Source organism: Saccostrea echinata, unplaced genomic scaffold, assembly GCF_033153115.1.
Source record: "Saccostrea echinata isolate AGI-Se365-2 ecotype Australia unplaced genomic scaffold, CSIRO_AGI_Sech_v1 ptg000009l, whole genome shotgun sequence".
Lineage (NCBI taxonomy): Eukaryota > Metazoa > Mollusca > Bivalvia > Ostreida > Ostreidae > Saccostrea > Saccostrea echinata.
In genome coordinates, this window is record NW_026889758.1 from 839,720 (window position 1) to 861,075 (window position 21,356).

General features: G+C 32.1%; 1 protein-coding gene across 1 annotated transcript; it reads left to right on the forward strand.

Moving 5' to 3' along the window:
- Positions 1-1,967: 1,967 nt before the first annotated feature.
- On the forward strand, positions 1,968-20,001 carry LOC133181564 (protein shisa-5-like). The gene is made up of 4 exons (XM_061316053.1): positions 1,968-2,051; positions 15,527-15,725; positions 17,021-17,145; positions 19,400-20,001. Exons 1-4 carry the CDS (start codon positions 2,012-2,014, stop codon positions 19,540-19,542), a joined length of 507 nt encoding a protein of 168 aa, XP_061172037.1. The 5' UTR covers positions 1,968-2,011; the 3' UTR covers positions 19,543-20,001.
- The last annotated feature ends 1,355 nt before the right edge of the window (positions 20,002-21,356 follow it).

Here is a 21,356-nt window from a genome sequence, read left to right on the forward strand (position 1 = left end):
TCAGTGTCTTATGAAAACAGTGGTGACAAAGATGATGTGATTAGATAAGATTTGCTATCTCAAATGGATAAAAACAGAGATTAATCAATTTTCTTCTCAAATATGAAACCTTACATCACAGATGAAACCATTAAATAACAAAGGGGGAATCATCCTTAAACATTGCCTCAATTTGGATAATCGATCAAAAAAGGGAAGGATAAATGAAAACAGGTTTCAGAAATTGTTGTTTCATCTTTTTGTGGAAATCACGTGGCCTTAAACATTAATTGTCAACCTGAGATAGGAATTGAACAGAATGTAATGTATGCATATTTCTTTTTATACACATATGAATATCGTAAAATATGGTAAATATAATGGCCTAACAATTTGATTGATTGATTGATTGTGTGTTGTTTTACGTCCCGTTCGAGAATTTTTCACCAGACGTCACCATATACTGGTGAAGGGTTTCAAATTTAGACCTTTACTCGGCACTCAGGACCATTGAGCAGTGAGGGATCTTTATCGTGCCAACGCCTACCGTGACATGGGGTCTCGTTTTTTAAGGTCTCGTCCGAAAGACAACTTTCACTTCAAAGTGCCGAGCACTTGGCGAAGGAACAGTTGCTGCCTATTTTTTATCGACTTAGGTCAGTTGCGGCCGTGATTCGAACACACGACCTTCCTATCAGGGAGTAGCATTCTGAAAGAATTTCATAGATTTTTTTTAATAACCATGGCAAACCTGTTCGTCCAAGTCAAAACTGATAAACAGAATTAAGTACCTTAGTTTCCTCTCTGTGTGTAACAAGTCTTATTGAAATCATTGAAAAAAAAATCACAGAAATTTCTAATTTTAGTTGCCATGGCAACACTTTTGGTCGAAAGCAAAAGCCGATAACTAGAATTAAGAAGGACATTAAATTTACTTACATTGATAATCTTAGTGCTAATTTCAGTAGAAGGAGCTTCAACTTTTTCTGATTGATTCCAAATCATGGAATTCCATTTAATTGATAAAACAATTATTAATCATTATTACAATAAAATAATTAATTTCTCCGATTTTCTTTTAAATGTATACCTGTCAGTCGATCACTTTCGGTAAAATGCACGAAATAATCATGCCATTCACAGTATAACAAGCAGTTTATATGTAATTTTGGTAAATGACAAAGGTATTCCAAGAAATAGTTTATCTTTATATTCCTTTGGTAAAGTGTTAACGATATATCTGTGAAATAAAATGTCTATGAAAAACTAAATGAAATGTCTAGCTGCGAAGTTTTGTTTTTGAGTGATGAAAATTTATATTTTGTATATTTTAATGAAGAATTTGATTTTTTTTAAAATAATACTTTGGATATGTAGTAGACCATGTATATGTTTATACATGTATTCATATTTTGATAATTTTACCAAATGTTGTATAAGGAGAAGACTATCTACGTTCAAGAACTTGAGCCTGACCCCTTTTACTTTTTGTCAATGAAATATGTTTCTTCAGTGAATTAAAGTTATCTTTCCTGCTACTGACTTCATACGAGAACATTCTTGTGGCACATTTTTACATTTTCATTTATAACTCACTTGTAATAATAGTAATTATTCCACGTGCCATAAAATGTCAAACACTCCGCGCATGAAACACTGTTCAAATATTAGATCAAGTCTTCAGATAAAACTTTATCTGTTTTGTTAGAAAAAAGTAGTTTTGCATAAGAATAGTCCAACAAATACAAAAAACATGGAGTTTTCCGGTCGATATGATTGTCGTTAAAATGCACGTTTATCGTCTCTGCAACAATTTATTTCAGATATATTTTATGTCTTCGTATTTTAGTATGAAATCACCTAACTCAATAAAAATCCATTTCCATTACTTTTTTCAGTAAAATAGATATAAAAATAGATTTTTCATAATTTATCTTCTCATGATTTACTTCCCTTGATAGATAATTACCTTAACACCCAGGTAACGTCACTGCACGCCTCACCTGGACGAGAGGTTACACATTCCCCAGTCATGGAATTTCTGTATACTTTGACGACTTTCCTCTTTCTAGGTATTGTTTTATTCCATCTTTATTTGAAATAATCTTAAAAATTCTTGGCTTTATGATCCAACATACAATTGTATCATACATCATTGCAAGCTTTATTTAGGGAATTTTTGAGATTAAAAAGTGAATATTTTATATATCGTCCTGAATTGAAGAATTATGTTTATGAAGTTGCTCATGTGCATGGAGAAACACCAAAGAGAAAATAGGGCACACAAACTGTACATGTGAAAACAAAAACTCTGATCACCCTTTGTCATAGATTAAATTTGATTTTCGTTTAATTTTCCCTGCTTTGAAGTATTTTTGCAATTAAAGAAATGATTGAAAAATTTGCTGTATTTTTACACTGGATAAAGATTTGTGCTATTATTGGACTATAACAATGAGAAAGAAATTGATGAATCGTTTATTGAATTTGGTTTTTAATGCTACTTCCTTTTGGTATTCTAAAATCAATACCCCATAGAAACAGATTTATCATAAAAACAGTCAAATGTTTAGGAAAAAATGCAAATTATTTAGAAGCATTACAGAATTTAAAGGGTTCAGAATTTGGTCAATTTGAATTTTTATGCGTCAGCTTTTGCAACATTATCGATTTAAGAAAATGAAGTAGTTTACTTAAACTTTTTTTTTTTTTTTTTTTTTTACAATTTTAGTACACTTTTCTTTTAAATGATAGCAATGACTTTGGGAGAGTGTATATTATTAGCATAAGCTGCCTAGATATCCTTTGTCAATCCTTTTATGAATTTACTTTCTTTATTTTAATATTAAAGTCTATATAAATAAATCTCAATAGCGCATTGTTTACTAAGTTATGTTAAAACCGAAAGGAAGATTTCTCAGAAACGTATCCGTTTTCAAAAATTCACCTTTTTTTTTTTACCTGTCTCTATACTTGATAATGAAAACTGATGCTTGTTATAACTTGCCCTGTATCGGCAATTTTGAATTTACGTCAGGGGCCCTTTTTTTCTAGGACGAATTCTAATAAATCTACAATGATTTTAATAGTTTTCAAACAAGAGTGAATAAAAATGACACCGTCAGTTCTCAATAGTTCGGATACTAAATCATTATGAGGAAACCGCATTATCGTTGATTTTGTAGACAATGTAACAGCAAAATTCATCCTGGTTTGTGACCATTTGTTGTTTTATGACTAAAAATGAAAAGAATTAGTGGGTCTTAGTACAGTAGAGGGAATTCATGTCAAGACAGAGTAGGTTTTCATATCACGTGACAATGTTTACCAGTACAGATGTATTTTTGGGAGTTGAACACCTCAAGCAATCAATTCATTATCAAAATACGGATATGTAGTTTTAAGTAGATGTTTATTAATTTTTTTATAATCAACAATTAACAAAGCTATAGATTGATTGTCTACTCAAACGAAGCCAAAATCGCGACGATATGAGCTGACAAGTTGTGTCGACCACATGTGAGACCAGGGGCCCGTTTCACAAAGCTAACTTAGGACTAAGTTATATCTTAGGAAAGAACTTTTTCCTAAGTTCATTACTTATCCGTTTCACTAACCTCGTCTTATCTTACGATATTCCTAAGTTATGTCGTAACTTTAAGACAAGTAAATCAATGACTTAGGAAGAAACTAAATATGACGACTGTAGATACATGTACAAGGATTCTTAAAGAGAGATACTGTGTGTGTTTAGGGAGAGAAAAAATTCAAAGGACTACTTGTATATGAATGATTGTGACCCTTCAGGCTATAACTGCTTTACTTTGTATGTAATAGATAAGAAAAGGATTTTAAGAATTGTCAGAGATGTGTCTGTATCACTGGTCAAAATTAATCCAAGGTATATAAAAATGTCCATTAGTGAAGTTGGAACTACAAATACATTGTACTTAAAGAATGTTTGATTTCTTACGAATTTGTGGATTTCCCAATGTTACTACAAAATGGACGGTGCACATGTTGGATTAATTCCCCTTCATTTAAAGAGCACGATTTTGTAAACAAAAAAATGCCACGCTATATACACTATTGTCTGTGTTACAAAACTTTGCATATAATTTGAACCATTATTACATATTTTTCAATCTAATAATATTACTAGTATTTGAATCGATATTTAGTATTTGAAAGATTAAAGTTTGATAAGGGAATAAATTTGTTCTCTTCAGCTCCTGATATAGCTGTCTCTCCAAAAATCGCTTGTATCTTATCTCCCATGGGAGGAAGGAGGCGTTGAAGTGCAAGGCTTTGACCATTTTCCCTCTGTTTCCGCTTAATGACATCCGCTTCTTTTCAACTCTTCCCCTGAACAAATGTATGTTGTGTTACAGAATATTAGGTCCCCCTGTCCCTTTTGGGCTGATTTGTCATGGTATAATTATGCATGAAGATTATAATAAATTTCCTTTTCTCAACTTTTTTCTGTTAGTGGTGTCATTTCCACAGTCGCGAATTTGGAATTTCTTATCTGTCGAAAAATTCTTATTTTAAATTACACAGTAACACGGACAACTAACGTGGGGCACTCATTCGCGAAGAAATAAAAAGAAAATAAGGCCTCTGTTAGATTGCTTGCCCTTCGAAGCAATTATTGTTTAAATTTATTCCATTTCCTAATTGAAACGATACTAGTAGAAAAATATATAGTAGGGGGGGGGGGAATAAACAATTGCGAACCTCCGATACCTTATACAAAGCAAAATAAAAGGCAAACATATAAAAGCACAAATTTAGTTTAAAAATTAGTTTAATTTTTTAATTTAATAATTTAAAAATTGGTTTAAAAAAATACACGTCTTGTGACTGGGGGTGGGGTGGGGGGTATGTGTTGTGTGTGAGAGAGGATGTGTGAGTGCTTAGTTGAAGTAGGAAACTTGTCAAGGTTAAACCATACTTCTGTCCAAGTCCTTTGAAAGTGAAGGGTAACCCCTAACCTCCCGACCCTCCCCTTTTCAAGCTGTTTTTTACTTGAAAAAACCTGATTCAAACTAAAGATTTTTACTCATAGACATCCTCCTAACAGTAATAATTGTAGATAGAGTGGAGAAGTTATTTCATTAGTCCGTAACACAACTTAAGATATGTCTTAGGATAAATTTAAGATAAGATTGTTTCGTGAAACAGCCGTAACAAATCTTAGGAACTTCCTAAGTTATAACTTAGGCATATCTTAAGTTATATCTTACGACATATCTTAGGAAACCTTTGTGAAACAGGTCCCAGATGAATACACATAACTATTTTTAGTACGTGTATCACGTGGTTTGCATTCTAGGTGAATATGGTTATGAAAGGTCCAGCGAGTTCACGCCAGTTTACAACGGGGAAAGCCATTTGGATTTTCAAATGTTTTTAATCACATGAATTGAGCGCATTGAAGTACAATTTTCTCCTTTCACACATAGATAATTTTTAATAAAATAAAGTGACCAACCGAGACAGAAAAATGTACCTACTTGCGCTCATGTATTTTAAGAGCTTTGTAAAGTTGGGCGGGAATAAAAAAATAGGGTCTTGATGTAAACAATGTACGCCTACCTGAAATTAAGTGATTTATCTTAAATATGGTTTTCTTATAAGTGGTACATATTTCAAAGAATTTAGTGTATGCAAAAATTAGTGTAAAATTCGAATATTTCTTTTTTGTCAATCTACCGAGGAGCCATTCGGCACATCACCCTTTGTAATTATGTTTAGTTGCTAACAAAAGAATTTCTATTTTAAAAAAGTTCACTTCAGGTATTTTTAAAATGCATTTTACAAGAAGAGATATTGAAGTGCTGGTCTATTATCGAGAAATCAACGTGAAGATTTATCACTGAGAAAACAGTTGGAAATGTAAATATTACACAATTAATGTGCCATCCTTACTGTTAGAATTATCCATTATGTAAACTTTTAAATAGGTTTACATAATACCTTTGGTACATGTAACCGGTCATGGTACGTTGCCTAGTGGTAGGGCTTTCGCTTCGTGATCGGGGGACCTGGGCTCGATTCTCGTTCGCCGCGCCGCATCAAACCTAAGACCTTAACATAGGCAGTGACTGTTCCTTCGCCAAGCTCCTGGCATGCGAAGTGAGAATCGCAGGTCTTTCGGATGAGACCTTAAAGACCGGGGTCCTGTGTCACGGTAATCGTTGGCACGATAAAGAACCCTCACTGCTCAATGGCCCTGAGTGCCGAGTATAGGTCTAAATGTGTTACCCTTTACAGGTAAATGGTGACATCTCTCTATTAGTGAAACATCCTCGAATGGGACATAAAAAACAACATACGTATTACTACGTAATTAATAATTAGTTACTAGTATTACTATTATATTATTAAGTAAAACAGATAATAATTAACAAATGCAATGCATTTCTTAAAATTTTGTTAAGGGTCAATAAAATCTTGGAGGTACAAAAATACTTGCTGGGGTCAACCTTAACTTAAAAATTTATAAAGTTAAGAGAAATACAGTCATCTACAGCCCTTTTCTGCAGTCAAGGACAAGGCACAAAGCCTTACAATAAAGTGACTAAAGAGTATCTCCTGCTCTTTATGTGTATTATTTTATTTTGGATTTCAATTTTGAATAATGTTTGTTATCTTCACATTTTATAGAAATTATAGTTCATTTGAGCAGAATATAAAAAGAATTAAAGAAACAAGACAATCTTGAACAAAAACAAGGCGAGCTTAAAAGTATATTCCCTAAACGAAATATTATATTATCAATTGACTATCTAGTCAATATAAAAAAAAACAAATCCCCTTTTCATTTAATTAAGTAAAGATTAAGTCGTTCGATTGTCAATAAACTAGTAAAGATAATAACTTCCCTGTCTCTTATCATAACAGAGAATTGCATATTGAAATAAAATTCAACGTATTATTAACACCTACCACTTTTCACCTAACATTTAACCTGGTAAAATGGGTCGTAAAGGAAGTATTAGCTGGAAGAAAGGGTTGTCGGTGGTAGAAGGGATGTAGATGATAGGAAGTTTTAGCTGGGAGGAAGGGTTGTCGATGGTAGGCAGGGTTGTAAATGATAGGAAGTTTCAGCAGGGAGGAAGGGTTGTCGATGGTAGGAAAAGTTGTAGATGTTAGGATGATTTTTCAGGTAGGGGGGGGGGGGCTTTTGGATGACAGGAAATCTTAGCTGGTAGGAAGTTGAGATGCCAGGTGTAGATGATAGGAAATATTAGCAAAGAGGTAGTTGTAGATGGTAGGAAGAGTTGTCGATGGTATGAAGGGTTGTAGATGATAGGATGTTTCAGCAGATAGGAAGGGTTGTAGATGACAGGAAATTTTAGCTGGTGGGAAGTTGAGATAGCAGGAAGGGTTGTAGATGATAGGAAGTTTTAGCTAAGAGGAAGTTTAAGCTGGGAGGAAGGGTTGTCGATGGTTGGAAGTTTCAGCTGGGAGGAAGGGTTGTCGATAGTAGGAAGAGTTGCATATAGCAGGAAGGGTTACTGGTGGTATGAAGAGTTGCAGATGATAGAAAGTGAAATATGTGGAGATAACGAACAGTATTCGAGCTCAAAAGTCCATTAAACATTACAAAATTGAAGCAGAGCAAACAGGGACCTCTAAAAACATCAGAGGTGGGATCAGGTGCCATGGAGGAGTGAGCATCCCCTGCCGACCGGTCACACCGCCGTGTGTTCCGTGTCATAATCGGGAAATAACGGAAAAATCCGTCGACAATTCAGTGTAAATAATGGTCTAACAATTAGTATGAAAAAAGTCAGTTAGCATTTGACTTAATGAAAGATTGTATTTGCTGACTAGGTCATTGTATCCACCATAGAACTTACGAAATGATGACTGTTGATATTCTTGTTTCATCAACTTGTTTGTCAATAATTTACCTCGTTTTAGAAATTGTTCATACGTAGAGCATGCTCTGGTGTATCGAATCAACTGGGAGACATATTCCCCATGTGCAGGTGATAAGGGTATATTGCTGCATAAGTATGGGAAGTTGACGATTGAAAAGTTAAAGTCATCACGTTTATCATAAAGCTTTGTTGTTAGATTACCATTAAAGTCTTTTTCTAATAAAATATCCAAATATGAAACAGATGTGTCAGACTGTGGTATCTTTTATTTCAACCTTACCGGGAGGTGTCAGGTTATTTCTCTCCAAAATCCTTTCTCTCCTAGGTTATTTCTCTCCCATACCATTTCACGGTAGGTCATTTCACGGCAGGTCATTTCACTCTACTACCTAGGTCATTTCACTCCATATCTGTCTGTGTCTTTATCTTGTCTTTTCAAATAAAATGCATGCATATATCACTGATAAAAAATGCACGTGAGAGGGTCTGCTTTTGTAATTCCTGGTAAAAAATGTTAAAAAAAGAAATCAAACAAATTTAAAATTCAGTATATTGTTGCGGAACTTTTGGCATGTGGAGGGCTTCGTCACCCATAAGAACCATATTTTTAAGGGGAAAAAGTAATCCAGAGTTAATGTCATTTTAACCGGCCCAGTATATGATAAAATTGTGTGTTTGTAGAAGCACTTAGATTTACAAGATATCATGTATTCTTAAATAAATCAAAATCAGTATTATAAAAGAAGATACACAGGTATGTATGAAAAATGTACTTTTATCGTTTTATTTCGTACCACTGATATTCGAAACATAGTTCAATTTTTTTTTCACTTGCACTCTATTCATCTTACGACAGAATTATTAAAAACAAAAAAAGATCTGCCGCAAATGTAAATAATCATTATTGTTAGAAAAGGGTATAATATAAAACGGGTATACTAAAATTTATCTTTTGTTTAAAGTTATCACTTCGTATTTTTTTTTCTTTCAAACTATAGGAAATTATACTCATGAAAAGAAAAAAATAAAGTTTGCTAATTATATGAAAAAAAACCCATAAATACTTGGAACATGTATTCACATACTAAAAGTGCCTCCCGGAATATAGACATGATATTAAATATAATATCAAATAAAATAAATTGAAGAAGCAACTAAATGGGTTGTCAGTTTTAAAGGTTGATTTCTTCAGTGTATATAAGAAATTGCTCTTTTTATTCATTTCACCCTAATACTCAATCACAAAAAGAATTGAAGATCTATGGAAATATTTTAATGTCTTTATGTTACATGTATATTAATTCAGGATATTCATAAAAGATTGTTTACAATGTCAATGATTGTTCACTCTGATTCCTCTCTGAACAAAATCTGTATTAACAATTGTCACGGTGTAAAATATGACTTTTTTTTTTTTAATGTAAACTACTGTGTAAATTAACTTTTCGGACTTTGCGTAAAATAGTTATGTTTTTTTCCGTATATTTCGGCAAGTGATAAATTTTATAAATTACGCATAGCCTTGATCCCACCAGAGGCACAGTCAGAGGTGGACAGTTTTAAATCTCTTAATTGACTTATGTTTATATTTATTGACACTTAATCTTTCATCTAAATTAAACTTTTTTTATGTACATGCCGCTAAAATGTCACCAGTCACTCAATAACTATTTGGTAACTGATTTCTTTATACTTTTGTTAATCCTTTTATTTTGTTCTGTTAAATTTTTGTTTAGTATGTATGTTTTGTTATTGAAAATTATAGTCAGTTGGAATCAGACCTTCGATGCTGATACATGAACATCCCAAACTCATGTAAAAGTTTATTCATTGCTATTTCTATATGAAAGTACAAAAACTATAACGCGTGTTGGCTTGTTTGAAGTTTCATGAATTTGGGTTCAACAATAAGAGGAAAACTCAGGGATGGCCCAGAATTAGTATTTGACGGACAAATCTTACCGTAATACAATAATTATAAAAATATCTACAATATGTAATTCTTTAAAATGGATTAGACAGTTGAAAAAATACCTGCAAAGATTATTTGCGGCTTTATTTTCGAAAAACTTAATTTATTATGAATCAAACACTTTCAGTATTCAAAGGACAGTACTTTGTTGTAATTTTTTAATTAAAGAAAATCCATTTACATGAAGATCCTAAGGACAACTAGTTTTGAAGCGGAAATTAATATCAATATGTTGTCTTTTATGTTTTAATTCGTTTTATTTTTCCTTAAATGCTGGAAAGATTTTCACTGCTCTGTCCCTCCATTCTTTATTTTAAGGTGTAAATAAACGACGAGAAATACACTTCTAATGCACTCTGAATTCGTAGAGACACCCAATTCTTCCATTCAATATGTTGAAATATTTATGAAGAACTGCTTCTACATGTATATCATTCATAGGATATCCTCACGAACTTATGCATTTATGCGGGCAATAGGTTCACGAGAAACACTGTTTAAACTTCATTTGAGAAATATTGAATTATTTTGAAAGATTGCATATGCGTTATATTACAGACCATTTCGTACACTAAGTATACTACATGTATATATCTTTTACAAAAGTCCTTAAATTACAAATTTGAACCAATCCTGATAAAATCAAAGCAAAATTTAAAAAAAAAATACACCTATATTTGATGAAACAACCGCAGAGGAATAAATTTGATTTTAAGTTCAATTAATTTTTAACCATATTAAAACTAAGCAATCTAGTATTTTTTGTGAAATAAATAAACGTTTTCACATTATTTACATGTAATTCTAGTCAGTTTAATTTTGATCGGGAAAAGTTAAAAATACAAAACTTTTAATAATAATTTTGATTTTGTAGTCCATGACCAAATTATAGATAATTCTGGCAATTTTCTTGCATTAAACTTAACTGTTGAAAATAGGAAAATTAGTTTGAGATGCATATATGGGCCAAATAAAGATTCTCCAGCATTTTACGAGAATTTATCAGAGTTAATAACCAAACTTGGCAATGAAGCAATAATTGTGGGTGATTTTAATCTGGTATTAGATCCAAACAAAGATTATTTTAATTATTTACATGTTAATAACCCAAAAATCAGAGAGAAATTACTTGAACAAATAGATTATCATAATTTAATAGATATTTATAGAGAGTTCCACCCAGAAGCAAAAAGATTTACTTGGAGGAAACCAAACCCTCTGAAACAAGCACGCTAAGACTTTGCTCTTGTATCCAACTCATTGTTGACTGACATACAAAACTGTGATATTCTTGGAAGTTATAGATCAGATCATTCACCAATTTTACTGACCCTTAAGTTCAATGATTTCCTACATGGGAAAGGTTTATGGAAATTTAATAATTCTCTCTTAAAAGACCCAAAATTTATTGAAATCACAAATAATGTTATTAATCAGGTTAAAAAACAATATGCACTGCCAGTTATAATGAAGCCTACATTAAGGAAATATCCAATTCTGAAATACAATTTACTATAAATGACCAATTATTTTTAGAAACATTTCTAATGGAGATAAGAGCTAAATCAATTTCATATGCAAGCTATATTAAAACGGAAAGGGTAAATAATGAGAAAGATTTAAGTGATGAAATTACTGAACTGGAAAAAAATTATGACAATAATGTTACTATTATTGCTGAGAAGAAAAAAGCATTAGAATCAATAAGGTAACACAAGCTTATGGGTAATATGATAAGGTCAAGGGCAAAATGGGATAGTGAAGGAGAAAAACCAACAAGTTATTTTTTAAATCTTGAAAATAGACATTTTACTAATAAAATAATACCAAAAATTATTAAAAGTGAAAATAATGAAGAAAGGGAAATAACAAAACAATCTGAAATTCTAGAAGAAGTTGAAAATTTTTACAAAACCTTATATTCACCTCAAGTATTGGAGGATGTTATTAAATTGAATCTTAAAGAATCTCTTGCAGAATTTAATGTTCCTAAATTAGATGACACTGAACGTTTTCAGTTGGAAGGTATCATTTCATATAATGAAGCTCTATCTGTATTAAAGACAATGTCTAATAACAAAAGTCCAGGTAGTGATCGTTTTAAAGCAGAATTTTTTTAAAGTATTCTGGAGAAATCTAGGTCATTTTGTAGTACGCTCCTTGAATTATGGCTATGAAATAGGTGAATTTTCTTCCACACAAAAACAAGGAATAATTCATCTAAGCAACTGGAGGCCAATATCACTGTTTAACATTATTTATAAAATTGGATCAGGATGCATAGCACACAGATTAAAAAAAGTTTTACCCAAAATAGTAAGTTCATATCAAACAGGTTTTATATCTGGGAGATACATTGGAGAGAATACACGTCTTGTATATGATTTGATGCACTATACAGAATTGCATGATATTCCTGGGATTTTAGTCATGATAGATTTTGAGAAAGCCTTTGACTCCGTGTCATGGACTTTTATTCAAGAAACATTGGAATTTTTTAACTTTGGACCAAATTTTGTAACTGGATAAAATTTTTTCAAAATAATATAGTTTTATGTGTGTGTCAGGCAGGAATTCTATCCAACTTCTTCAAGTTAGGACGGGGCTGTCGACAGGGTGACCCAATTTCTCCTTATATATTTCTCTTATGTGCTGAGATACTGTCTATTAAAATCAGAAATAATGAGAATATTAAAGGAATTAAGATAAATGACGCAGAGTACTTAATGTCACAATATGCAGATGACACAATGATAATTCTTGATGGCTCTGAAAAATCATTGAAGGCTACAATGCTAGAATTAGAAGAATTTTATAAAATGTCAGATCTCAAAATCAATCAATCAAAAACCCAAATTGTTTGGATTGGAAGTAGGAAATATTCTGAGGATAGACTCTGTCCTGAATTGAAATTTCAATGGACAACAAACTTTAAACTTTTAGGCATTTATTATGATGTTGACTTAGCAAAAATCACAAAAACTGAACTATGACAAAAAATTGGTTAAAATTAAGACCATCATTGAGCAGTGGAAAAAAAGAAACTTAACTCCTATTGGAAGAATCTCATTGATTAAATCACTACTTATATCACAGCTTAATCATTTATTTATTACTTTACCTAACCCACCTTTAGGTGTTGTAAAAGACCTAAACAAATTGATTTTTAATTTTTTATGGAAATCAAATGTAGACAAAATAAAAAGAAAAGTTGTGACTCAGAAGTATGCACAGGGAGGATTAAAAATGGTTAACATTGTGTCTTACATAACAGCTTTAAAATCTACATGGTTAGACACTGTCACCAAAAAGACTTTTATTAAATCTAGATGGTAAAACTTTTATATTTGGAGATACAAGTAATACAATATCATCAAAATCTTTAAATAGGCTGCTTTTGTCAATGAAACAATATATCTACAGAGTTCGTTGTCAAAACCTCAGCCTCTCTATCCATGGTTTTCTGAATGAATTCAAAATTATTTATAAGTCATTGAAATATACAGCCAGAGAATGCAATAAAATAAATGAGTTTAACACCTCCTGGCAAAAATGGCACTCCATACTTTCAGACTAACATGAATAAACCCTGTCTTTAAACTAGTTTTGCTACCTCCTCTATTTATCTGTCATCCACATTCTCTTTTAACTCATCCTCTCCCTCTCTCTCTCTCTCTCTCTCTCTCTTTCCTCTCTCTCTCCCCCTCTCTCTTTCTCCCTCTGTCTCTCAAAAAATGAATACTACAATGAAAGGATTGTGTTAATTTCATATGTATGTTTGTATTATAGCATTGTGGAATTAAAAAAAAAAAACAAAAACAAAAAAAAAACAAAAACAAAAAAAAAAAACAAAACAAAACAAAAAAACCAAAAAACTTTTATTTTTATTTCTTTTAAAGTATAATTATACTTATTTATTATAAACCTAATATTTTTTTTTCCAGAATGGATAATTATTATAAGATCTTAATGAATTCTCGATATATAATTAAAGCAATTGAAAAATCAGACATACACATATGTTCCCAGCATGAATATATATATATATATATTGCCTTTGTGTAATGTATCATAAATCCAATAGACAACAATTGGCCAATAAAATTTGCATTTTATCTTACATTTTCTTGATAAACGCAATAAAATGTAGATAAAGCAAAGAGAATGAAGACTAACCTGGTACTAACCTAATCAGTTTTTATTATTATTATTATTATTATTGACATTTTTAAGTCTACAAAAAAATTTAAAAATAAAATAAAATGAAATAAAAAAAATGAATTATAAAAATAAAAGATAAATAATTTAATTGAATTCTTTAAAATAATTTTTAAAAAGAAAATTTGCATTATTGCACATTTAATTTGATCAATCTTTAAACTAGAATGAATAAATGATATAAATAAATAAATAAAATAAATAAATGTAAATAAATAAATAAATGAAATAATTAAATAAAAATTAACCCACCAATGTTCAAAGATTTCAATACTTATTCAAATAATATTATTACAAGTATAAAGAACTTATATAAAAAATCTTAAAGTTTAAAAATACAAATATATTTAAAAAAAAAAAATGGAAATTAATAATTAAATAACTTAAAAAAACATTCATATCCCGAAATAACCCGATAATATTCTTGTTTGGAGTGAAATACCCAAGGTTGTGAAGTGAAATGACCTTGGTGAGGGAGGGAAATGGCCTGGGAGAGATATTACCTGGGCGGAAATGACCTAGGCGGAACAGGCACTGGAGGGAAATGACCCGGATTCTTACCGGGATATATCGTGTCGACATAAGAATGGAAATAACTATTGTTAATTGACAATACGTCGTTGATATATCTAAATGTCGAGTTGAAGGCCAGAGCAAGTGTTTTCTTCTTTTCACGCAAAAGATTTTGAACAAATTCTGCTTCATATGAATACAAAAATAGATCTGCTAATAACGGGGCGCAATTGGTACCCATGGGAATTTCAATAGATTGTTGGAAGACCTGGTCTCCAAAAACCACATAGATATTGTCAATCAGAAACTCGAGCATCTTTTTAATGTCAACTTCAGAGTACTTGTGTGTACAATCAGATTGTTTTTTAACAAAGTAATTTTGCAAATGACCAATGACAAGGTAAGTAAATTTACGAGTTCCATTTTTATTGAAAAAGCAGCTGTCAACGATGTCAGAAAGTCTGGACTTTAATTTATCGTTGAGAATAGTTGTATATAAAGTTGAAAAGTCGTAAGTTTTATGTTGTTGATTTTGTTAAAATTTTGTGATTTCAAATGTTCCAAAAGTTCCTTGGAATTTTTTAGTATCCACATCTGATTTACACCAATTCTTGAATATATTGTTGCACATTACTCTTGAAGTTTCTCCTTCACTACTGTTAATATCTTAGTGAGGAGTAAAGAAAGAGGCTTGGTAGAACATTTACTGGTAGAACAGAAACTGTTGTAGTTGGTAAAAACGGTTGTAGTTAAGAGGCGATTTATTTTGATTGTTTTTAAGTTGAATTCCAAGAAAGAAAATAAATTCGAGAAGTTTTTTTTTTTTTCAAACCTTCTACTGATATTTTAAAACAATTCAAACCCTTGATGATCCTGAGTTCTTTGTACATTTTATCAAGGTTGCATAAGTATATTGAATATAACACTTAATTGATAAAACTTTATTGGACAGTGAGTGCCCCATTGTTGGTGTGGGCAGGGGAGTGCTGCAAAGCTCACTATGACCTACTATTGTCGTACAACGAGGAAAAGTGGTGTGACGACTACTGTTGTTTCCAGTTGGGAAAATACGACTGTTGCACTAATTTTCTCCTTCAAGCGCCATCTAGCGAGAGGGAAGACCTTTGCGCAGCTTACTTCTCACAACACGAGTAGGTTTAAGTGTAACAGAATTCTTAATTATTCTCTCTGTCTCTGTCTCTCTCTCTCTCTCTCTCTGTGTTTTCTTTGCCATCTGAGAAATTCATTTTATGCTACAATTTTGAGATAGTTTTGTGTATAGTTTTCTTCCCAGAAAGACTATTCACTCAATTTACATTGTACCATCCTTATTTGATATTGTAAGTGGTAACAAAAACCAAGAAACACTAATGCCACAACCACAATATTTGTAATCGACTTTCAAATAATACCCCGAACCTTATATAATTATCAAAGTAAGATAAGACGAATGGCTGCATTTGATGAGGACAGTTGTACCTGAATGATTTTCATAATTTTACATTTGTTGTTTTTGCTTAGATTTTCCTTGTTTGTATAAATAGGAACATTTAGTTTTGATTCACAATAAAATTAACAATAGCAAGGATTTGCTCTAAAAACAGGAAACTCTGTATGAATCTAACAAGTTTAGCTCAGTCACAAAAAATCTTTTTAAAAGACTTTCTCGCATAATTCATATTGTTTATTCTTGATAAGGAAGAATGAGGGTAATTTTTCGAATAAACTTTAAATGGGTGTATTCATTAGTTTTAATTTTTGAGAATACTTATTAAGACGCCTTTTTATGTAACGCCAAGGCATCTAATATGGATGCCATCTCATCGAACCTGGGTGCATAGAATTGATTTTCAAAAAGTCAAAGAAAAATTATTGTTCCTGAATTCTTTTTAATACGAGTAAATTATGATCGTGTTGAGAGAGAATCGAACTGTTTAGCTGGAACACCTTCGTTGTTAAGCCTCAGTTTTGTAGGTCAAGATTCATACACACAAGCATCTTAAACTTGAATGTTGATGATTCAGGAGCTCTAACTACTATGGTTTTAGAAAGAAAATTAAGATTTTTTACTGCAGATTTATATGTGCAACTTAGAACATATAACCACCAGTGGAAAAAAGGTTTTGTTCAAGTCAAACTTGAAAATATGTTAGAGAATACTTGCACATTAATAACGGTATTTTAAAATCCTTAAAAATTACAGTTTGCTTCTTTATCTTCTTCTCGATGAGGAAAAGGAATTCAAACAATATCTGTAAAATAAATAATTTTTCAAATTCTTATAATAAACTTGATAGGGAATGAAAGGATTTGATAGTTAAAAGATTAAAACACATTAAAAATCGTGTGTCAATTTCATACTATAGTCTCTAATGAACTAAATTATGTTATATTAACGAAAGATAGTAAGAAGCCTGCTTCTGTTTTATGTTCCCTAATATTCTAGGTGGGTCCCTGTCCTGATAGGACTTGGATGTATTGCTGTCGTTGTCGGTGTATTGGTGTGTATCTGTAAATCGTGTTGTGGTCACAGTAGAACAGGTGTGGTGATGCATGGTGCAGCAGCACCAGGTAAGAATGTTTATCAGCAACACCAGGTAAGAATGTCAATCAGCAACACCAGGTAAGAATGTTAATCAGCAACCCAGGTAAGAATGTCAATCAGCAACACCAGGTAAGAATGTCAATCAGCAACACCAGGTAAGAATGTCAATCAGCAGCACCAGGTATGAATGTTAATCAGCAACATCAGGTAAGAATGTTAATCAGCAACACCAGGTAAGAATGTTAATCAGCAACACAAGGTATGAATGTTAATCAGCAACACCAGGTAAGAATTAATACCAATCAACAACACCAGGTAAGAATGTTAATCAGTAACACCAGGTAAGAATGTTAATCAGTAACACCAGGTAAGAATATTAATCAGCAACACCAGGTAAGAATTAATACCAATCAACAACACCAGGTAAGAATATTAATCAGCAACACCAGGTAAGAATTAATACCAATCAACAACACCAGGTAAGAATGTCAATCAGCAGCACCAGGTATGAATGTTAATCAGCAACACCATGAAAAAATGTCAATCAACAACACCAGGTAAGAATGTTAATCAGCAACACAAGGTAAGAATGTTAATCAGCAACACCAGGTAAGAATGTTAATCAGCAACACCAGGTAAGAATGTCAATCAGCAACACTAGGTAAGAATGTTAATCAGCAACCCAGGTAAGAATGTCAATCAGCAACACCAGTTAAGAATGTTAATCAGCAACACTAGGTAAGAATGTTAATCAGCAACACTAGGTATGAATGTTAATCAACAACACCAGGTAAGAATGTCAATCAGCATCACCAGGAAGGAATGTCAATCAGCAACACTAGGTAAGAATGTCAATCAGCAACACCAGTTAAGAATGTTAATCAGCAGCACCAGGTATGAATGTTAATCAGCAACACTAGGTAAGAATGTTAATCAGCAACACCAGGTAAGAATGTCAATCAGCAACACCAGGTAAGAATGTTAATTAGCAACACCAGGTAAGAATGTTAATTAGCAGCATCAGGTAAGAATGTCAATTAGCAACACCAGGTAAGAATGTTAATCAGCAACACAAGGTAGGAATGTTAATCAACAACAACAGGTAAGAATGTTAATCAGCAACACCAGTTAAGAATGTTAATCAGCAACACCAGTTAAGAATGTTAATCAGCAACACCAGGTAATAATGTTAATCAGCAACATCAGGTAGGAATGTTAATCAGCAACATCAGGTAAGAATGTTAATCAGCAACACCAGGTAAGAATGTTAATCAGCAACACAAGGTATGAATGTTAATCAGCAACACCAGGTAAGAATTAATACCAATCAACAACACCAGGTAAGAATGTTAATCAGCAACACCAGGTAAGAATGTCAATCAGCAACACCAGGTAAGAATGTCAATTAGCAGCACCAGGTATGAATGTTAATCAGCAACACCAGGTAAGAATGTTAATCAGCAGCACCAGGTAAGAATGTTAATCAGCAACACCAGGTTAGAATGTTAATCAGCAACACCAGGTAAGAATGTTAATCAGCAACACCAGGTAAGAATGTCAATCAGCAACACCAGGTAAGAATGTCAATCAGCAGCACCAGGTATGAATGTTAATCAGCAACACCAGGTAAGAATGTCAATCAACAACACCAGGTAAGAATGTTAATCAGCAACACCAGGTAAGAATGTTAATCAGCAACATCAGGTAAGAATGTCAATTAGCAACACCAGGTAAGAATTAATGTCTATCAACAACACCAGGTAAGACTATTCATAATGCATGGCACAGCAACACCAGGTAAGAATGTCAATCAGCAGCACCAGGTATGAATGTTAATCAGCAACACCAGGTAAGAATTAATGCCAATCAACAACACCAGGTAAGACTATTCATAATGCATGGTACAGCAACACCAGGTAAGAATGATAATCAGCAACATCAGGTAAGAATGTCAATTAGCAACACCAGGTAAGAATTAATGTCTATCAACAACACCAGGTAAGACTATTCATAATGCATGGCACAGCAACACCAGGTAAGAATGTCAATCAGCAACACCAGGTAAGAATGTTAATCAGTAACACCAGGTAAGAATTAATACCAATCAGCAACATCAGGTAAGAATGTTAATTAGCAACACCAGGTTAGAATGCCAATCAACAATTCATTCACATTTGGAAGCATTCACCATGTTACAAGTGCAATGAAATAAAAAAAATGTTTTTAATTATTTTCGCCAAAGTCCAGGGATAGAATTTTTAACAAATTGCCTTCTCTTAGGTGTGACAGTGGTGAATTCAAATACTGCAATGACCACAAATCAACAAGCCGGTTATCCAATGCCGCAACAGCCAGGTTATCCCATGCAACAACAGCCAGGTTATCCCATGCAACCACAGCCAGCTCCAAGCTACCCAGCATAATGTGTGATCACTCTACCTAACATGAATTTGTATTATTATAGGATTTTGTTGTGAAGTTTAACGACACAGATTAATGATACAGTTGCTTTCTCATGATGAGTTGTTGAATTCTAAATTGTGAATGTAAATATTTCTTACAGTTATGACTTACACTTTTAGTGTTTATACCAAGTATCCTTTTCTGTTGTTCAGTTTCTAAAAACAAAATTAGCCAATGGCTACTAGTATTTTTTTTTAATTTGCAAGCTACATGTAGTAAGATTTGAATGTAATTTTAGAGAGTTTCCGGTGTCCACTTAGATTACTTTGTATGTCATTTTTTTTGTTGAAATATAGGTTAACAGCAAGTTTAAAACAATTGTATCATTCCTTAAACAATGTAAATATTTTGTTTCGATCTACTGCAGTAAAAGATGTTAGAAGTTACAAATTAATTAAATAAAGATTGAAGATTTTGAAGCCTTTCATGTAGTCTGATGCTCAGGTTCTGAAAATCAGTAGTTGAGTAATTGCAAATGCTGACAAAAATGTTTCCGGATTCTCAAAGTAATGTGTATATACCAATGTATAGTTAATCATATATGGAAAATAGTCAAATTTCAAATATATTTTCTGGAAACGCGAATAAAAGCGTGTGCTATGCATTCTAATTGAAAACTGATCAACAAATATATAAGGATTAAAAACCAAAGGTATCCAGGCATTCGGAGAAAATTGCATGTATTTTATTCTTATGCGGTACTTTGTTATCTTATGAGGAACTTTGATATCTTATGCGGTACTTTGATATCTTATGCGGTACTTTGCAATCTTATGAGGAACTTTGATATCTTATGCGGTACTTTGTTATCTTATGCGGTACTTTGTAATCTTATGCGGTACTTTGCAATCTTATGAGGAACTTTGATATCTTATGCGGTACTTTGTTATCTTATGCGGTACTTTGCAATCTTATGAGGAACTTTGATATCTTATGCGGTACTTTGATATCTTATGCGGTACTTTGTTATCTCTATTTATCTGCAAGGGTGCTTCAATTGTTATATAACATGTACACATAGTGTAAAAAGCGTGTGCTATCATCGCAAGACATCACCGATCACTTCTAATTTCTTATCAAGCTAAGAAACACTGGTATCTAACTCTAAATTAAAGGAAATTTGATTTCTCTAAAAATGCTGTTATTTTTGTACTTCTATGGGCTACAAATGTCAACTCTTGCTCGACCGTTTCTTATACTTCACATGCATGAAATGAAAATTGTTGCATAAAAAGAATTATTTTCAAGCTTCATTTTGAGACTTGAGAATTTATTTATAGTTTTAAGAATTATCGTTCCTGGCTGAGGAGCGGATATCCCTAAATAGAGGAGAAATATTGGAGAACTGTAGAGGCTTAATAAAAAATGTGTGGGTTTTTTTTTTTTCTAGTGAAATCTATGAATATTTTAGATGTATATTTAAAAGAGTTACTTTCCATATTTACCATGTTATTATTATTATTATTTTTTTTTTTTTTTACATACTAAGCCAAGTAAAACCTGTTGCTCTCTGCTGACGACGGGGAGATAATGGTAGGATTTTTTTTTAAATTTATCTCAAAACATATTTTCATTTTTCGGATTCAAAACATTACAATATATGACGTTGCGCACGGTGTTGGTACACATTGACGTTACGTCAAAATAACGTTATTAAAGTCATAACGTTGTTTTGACGTAACAAACGTTAATTGCATATTTTAGTTGTTTAATGTGAATTCTATTTATTTATTTTTTTTAAATCTAAATAAAATAACAGAGCACAAACTTTTCA

What these genes read in the sequence shown, in the direction of transcription:
- LOC133181564 (XM_061316053.1), top strand. Translation starts at nt 2,012, where the DNA reads ATGGAATTTCTGTATACTTTGACGACTTTCCTCTTTCTAG. An exon ending in GCTTACTTCTCACAACACGA is followed by an intron (nt 15,726 to 17,020) that starts GTAGGTTTAAGT and finishes CTAATATTCTAG; the next exon opens with GTGGGTCCCTGTCCTGATAG. An exon ending in GCATGGTGCAGCAGCACCAG is followed by an intron (nt 17,146 to 19,399) that starts GTAAGAATGTTT and finishes GCCTTCTCTTAG; the next exon opens with GTGTGACAGTGGTGAATTCA.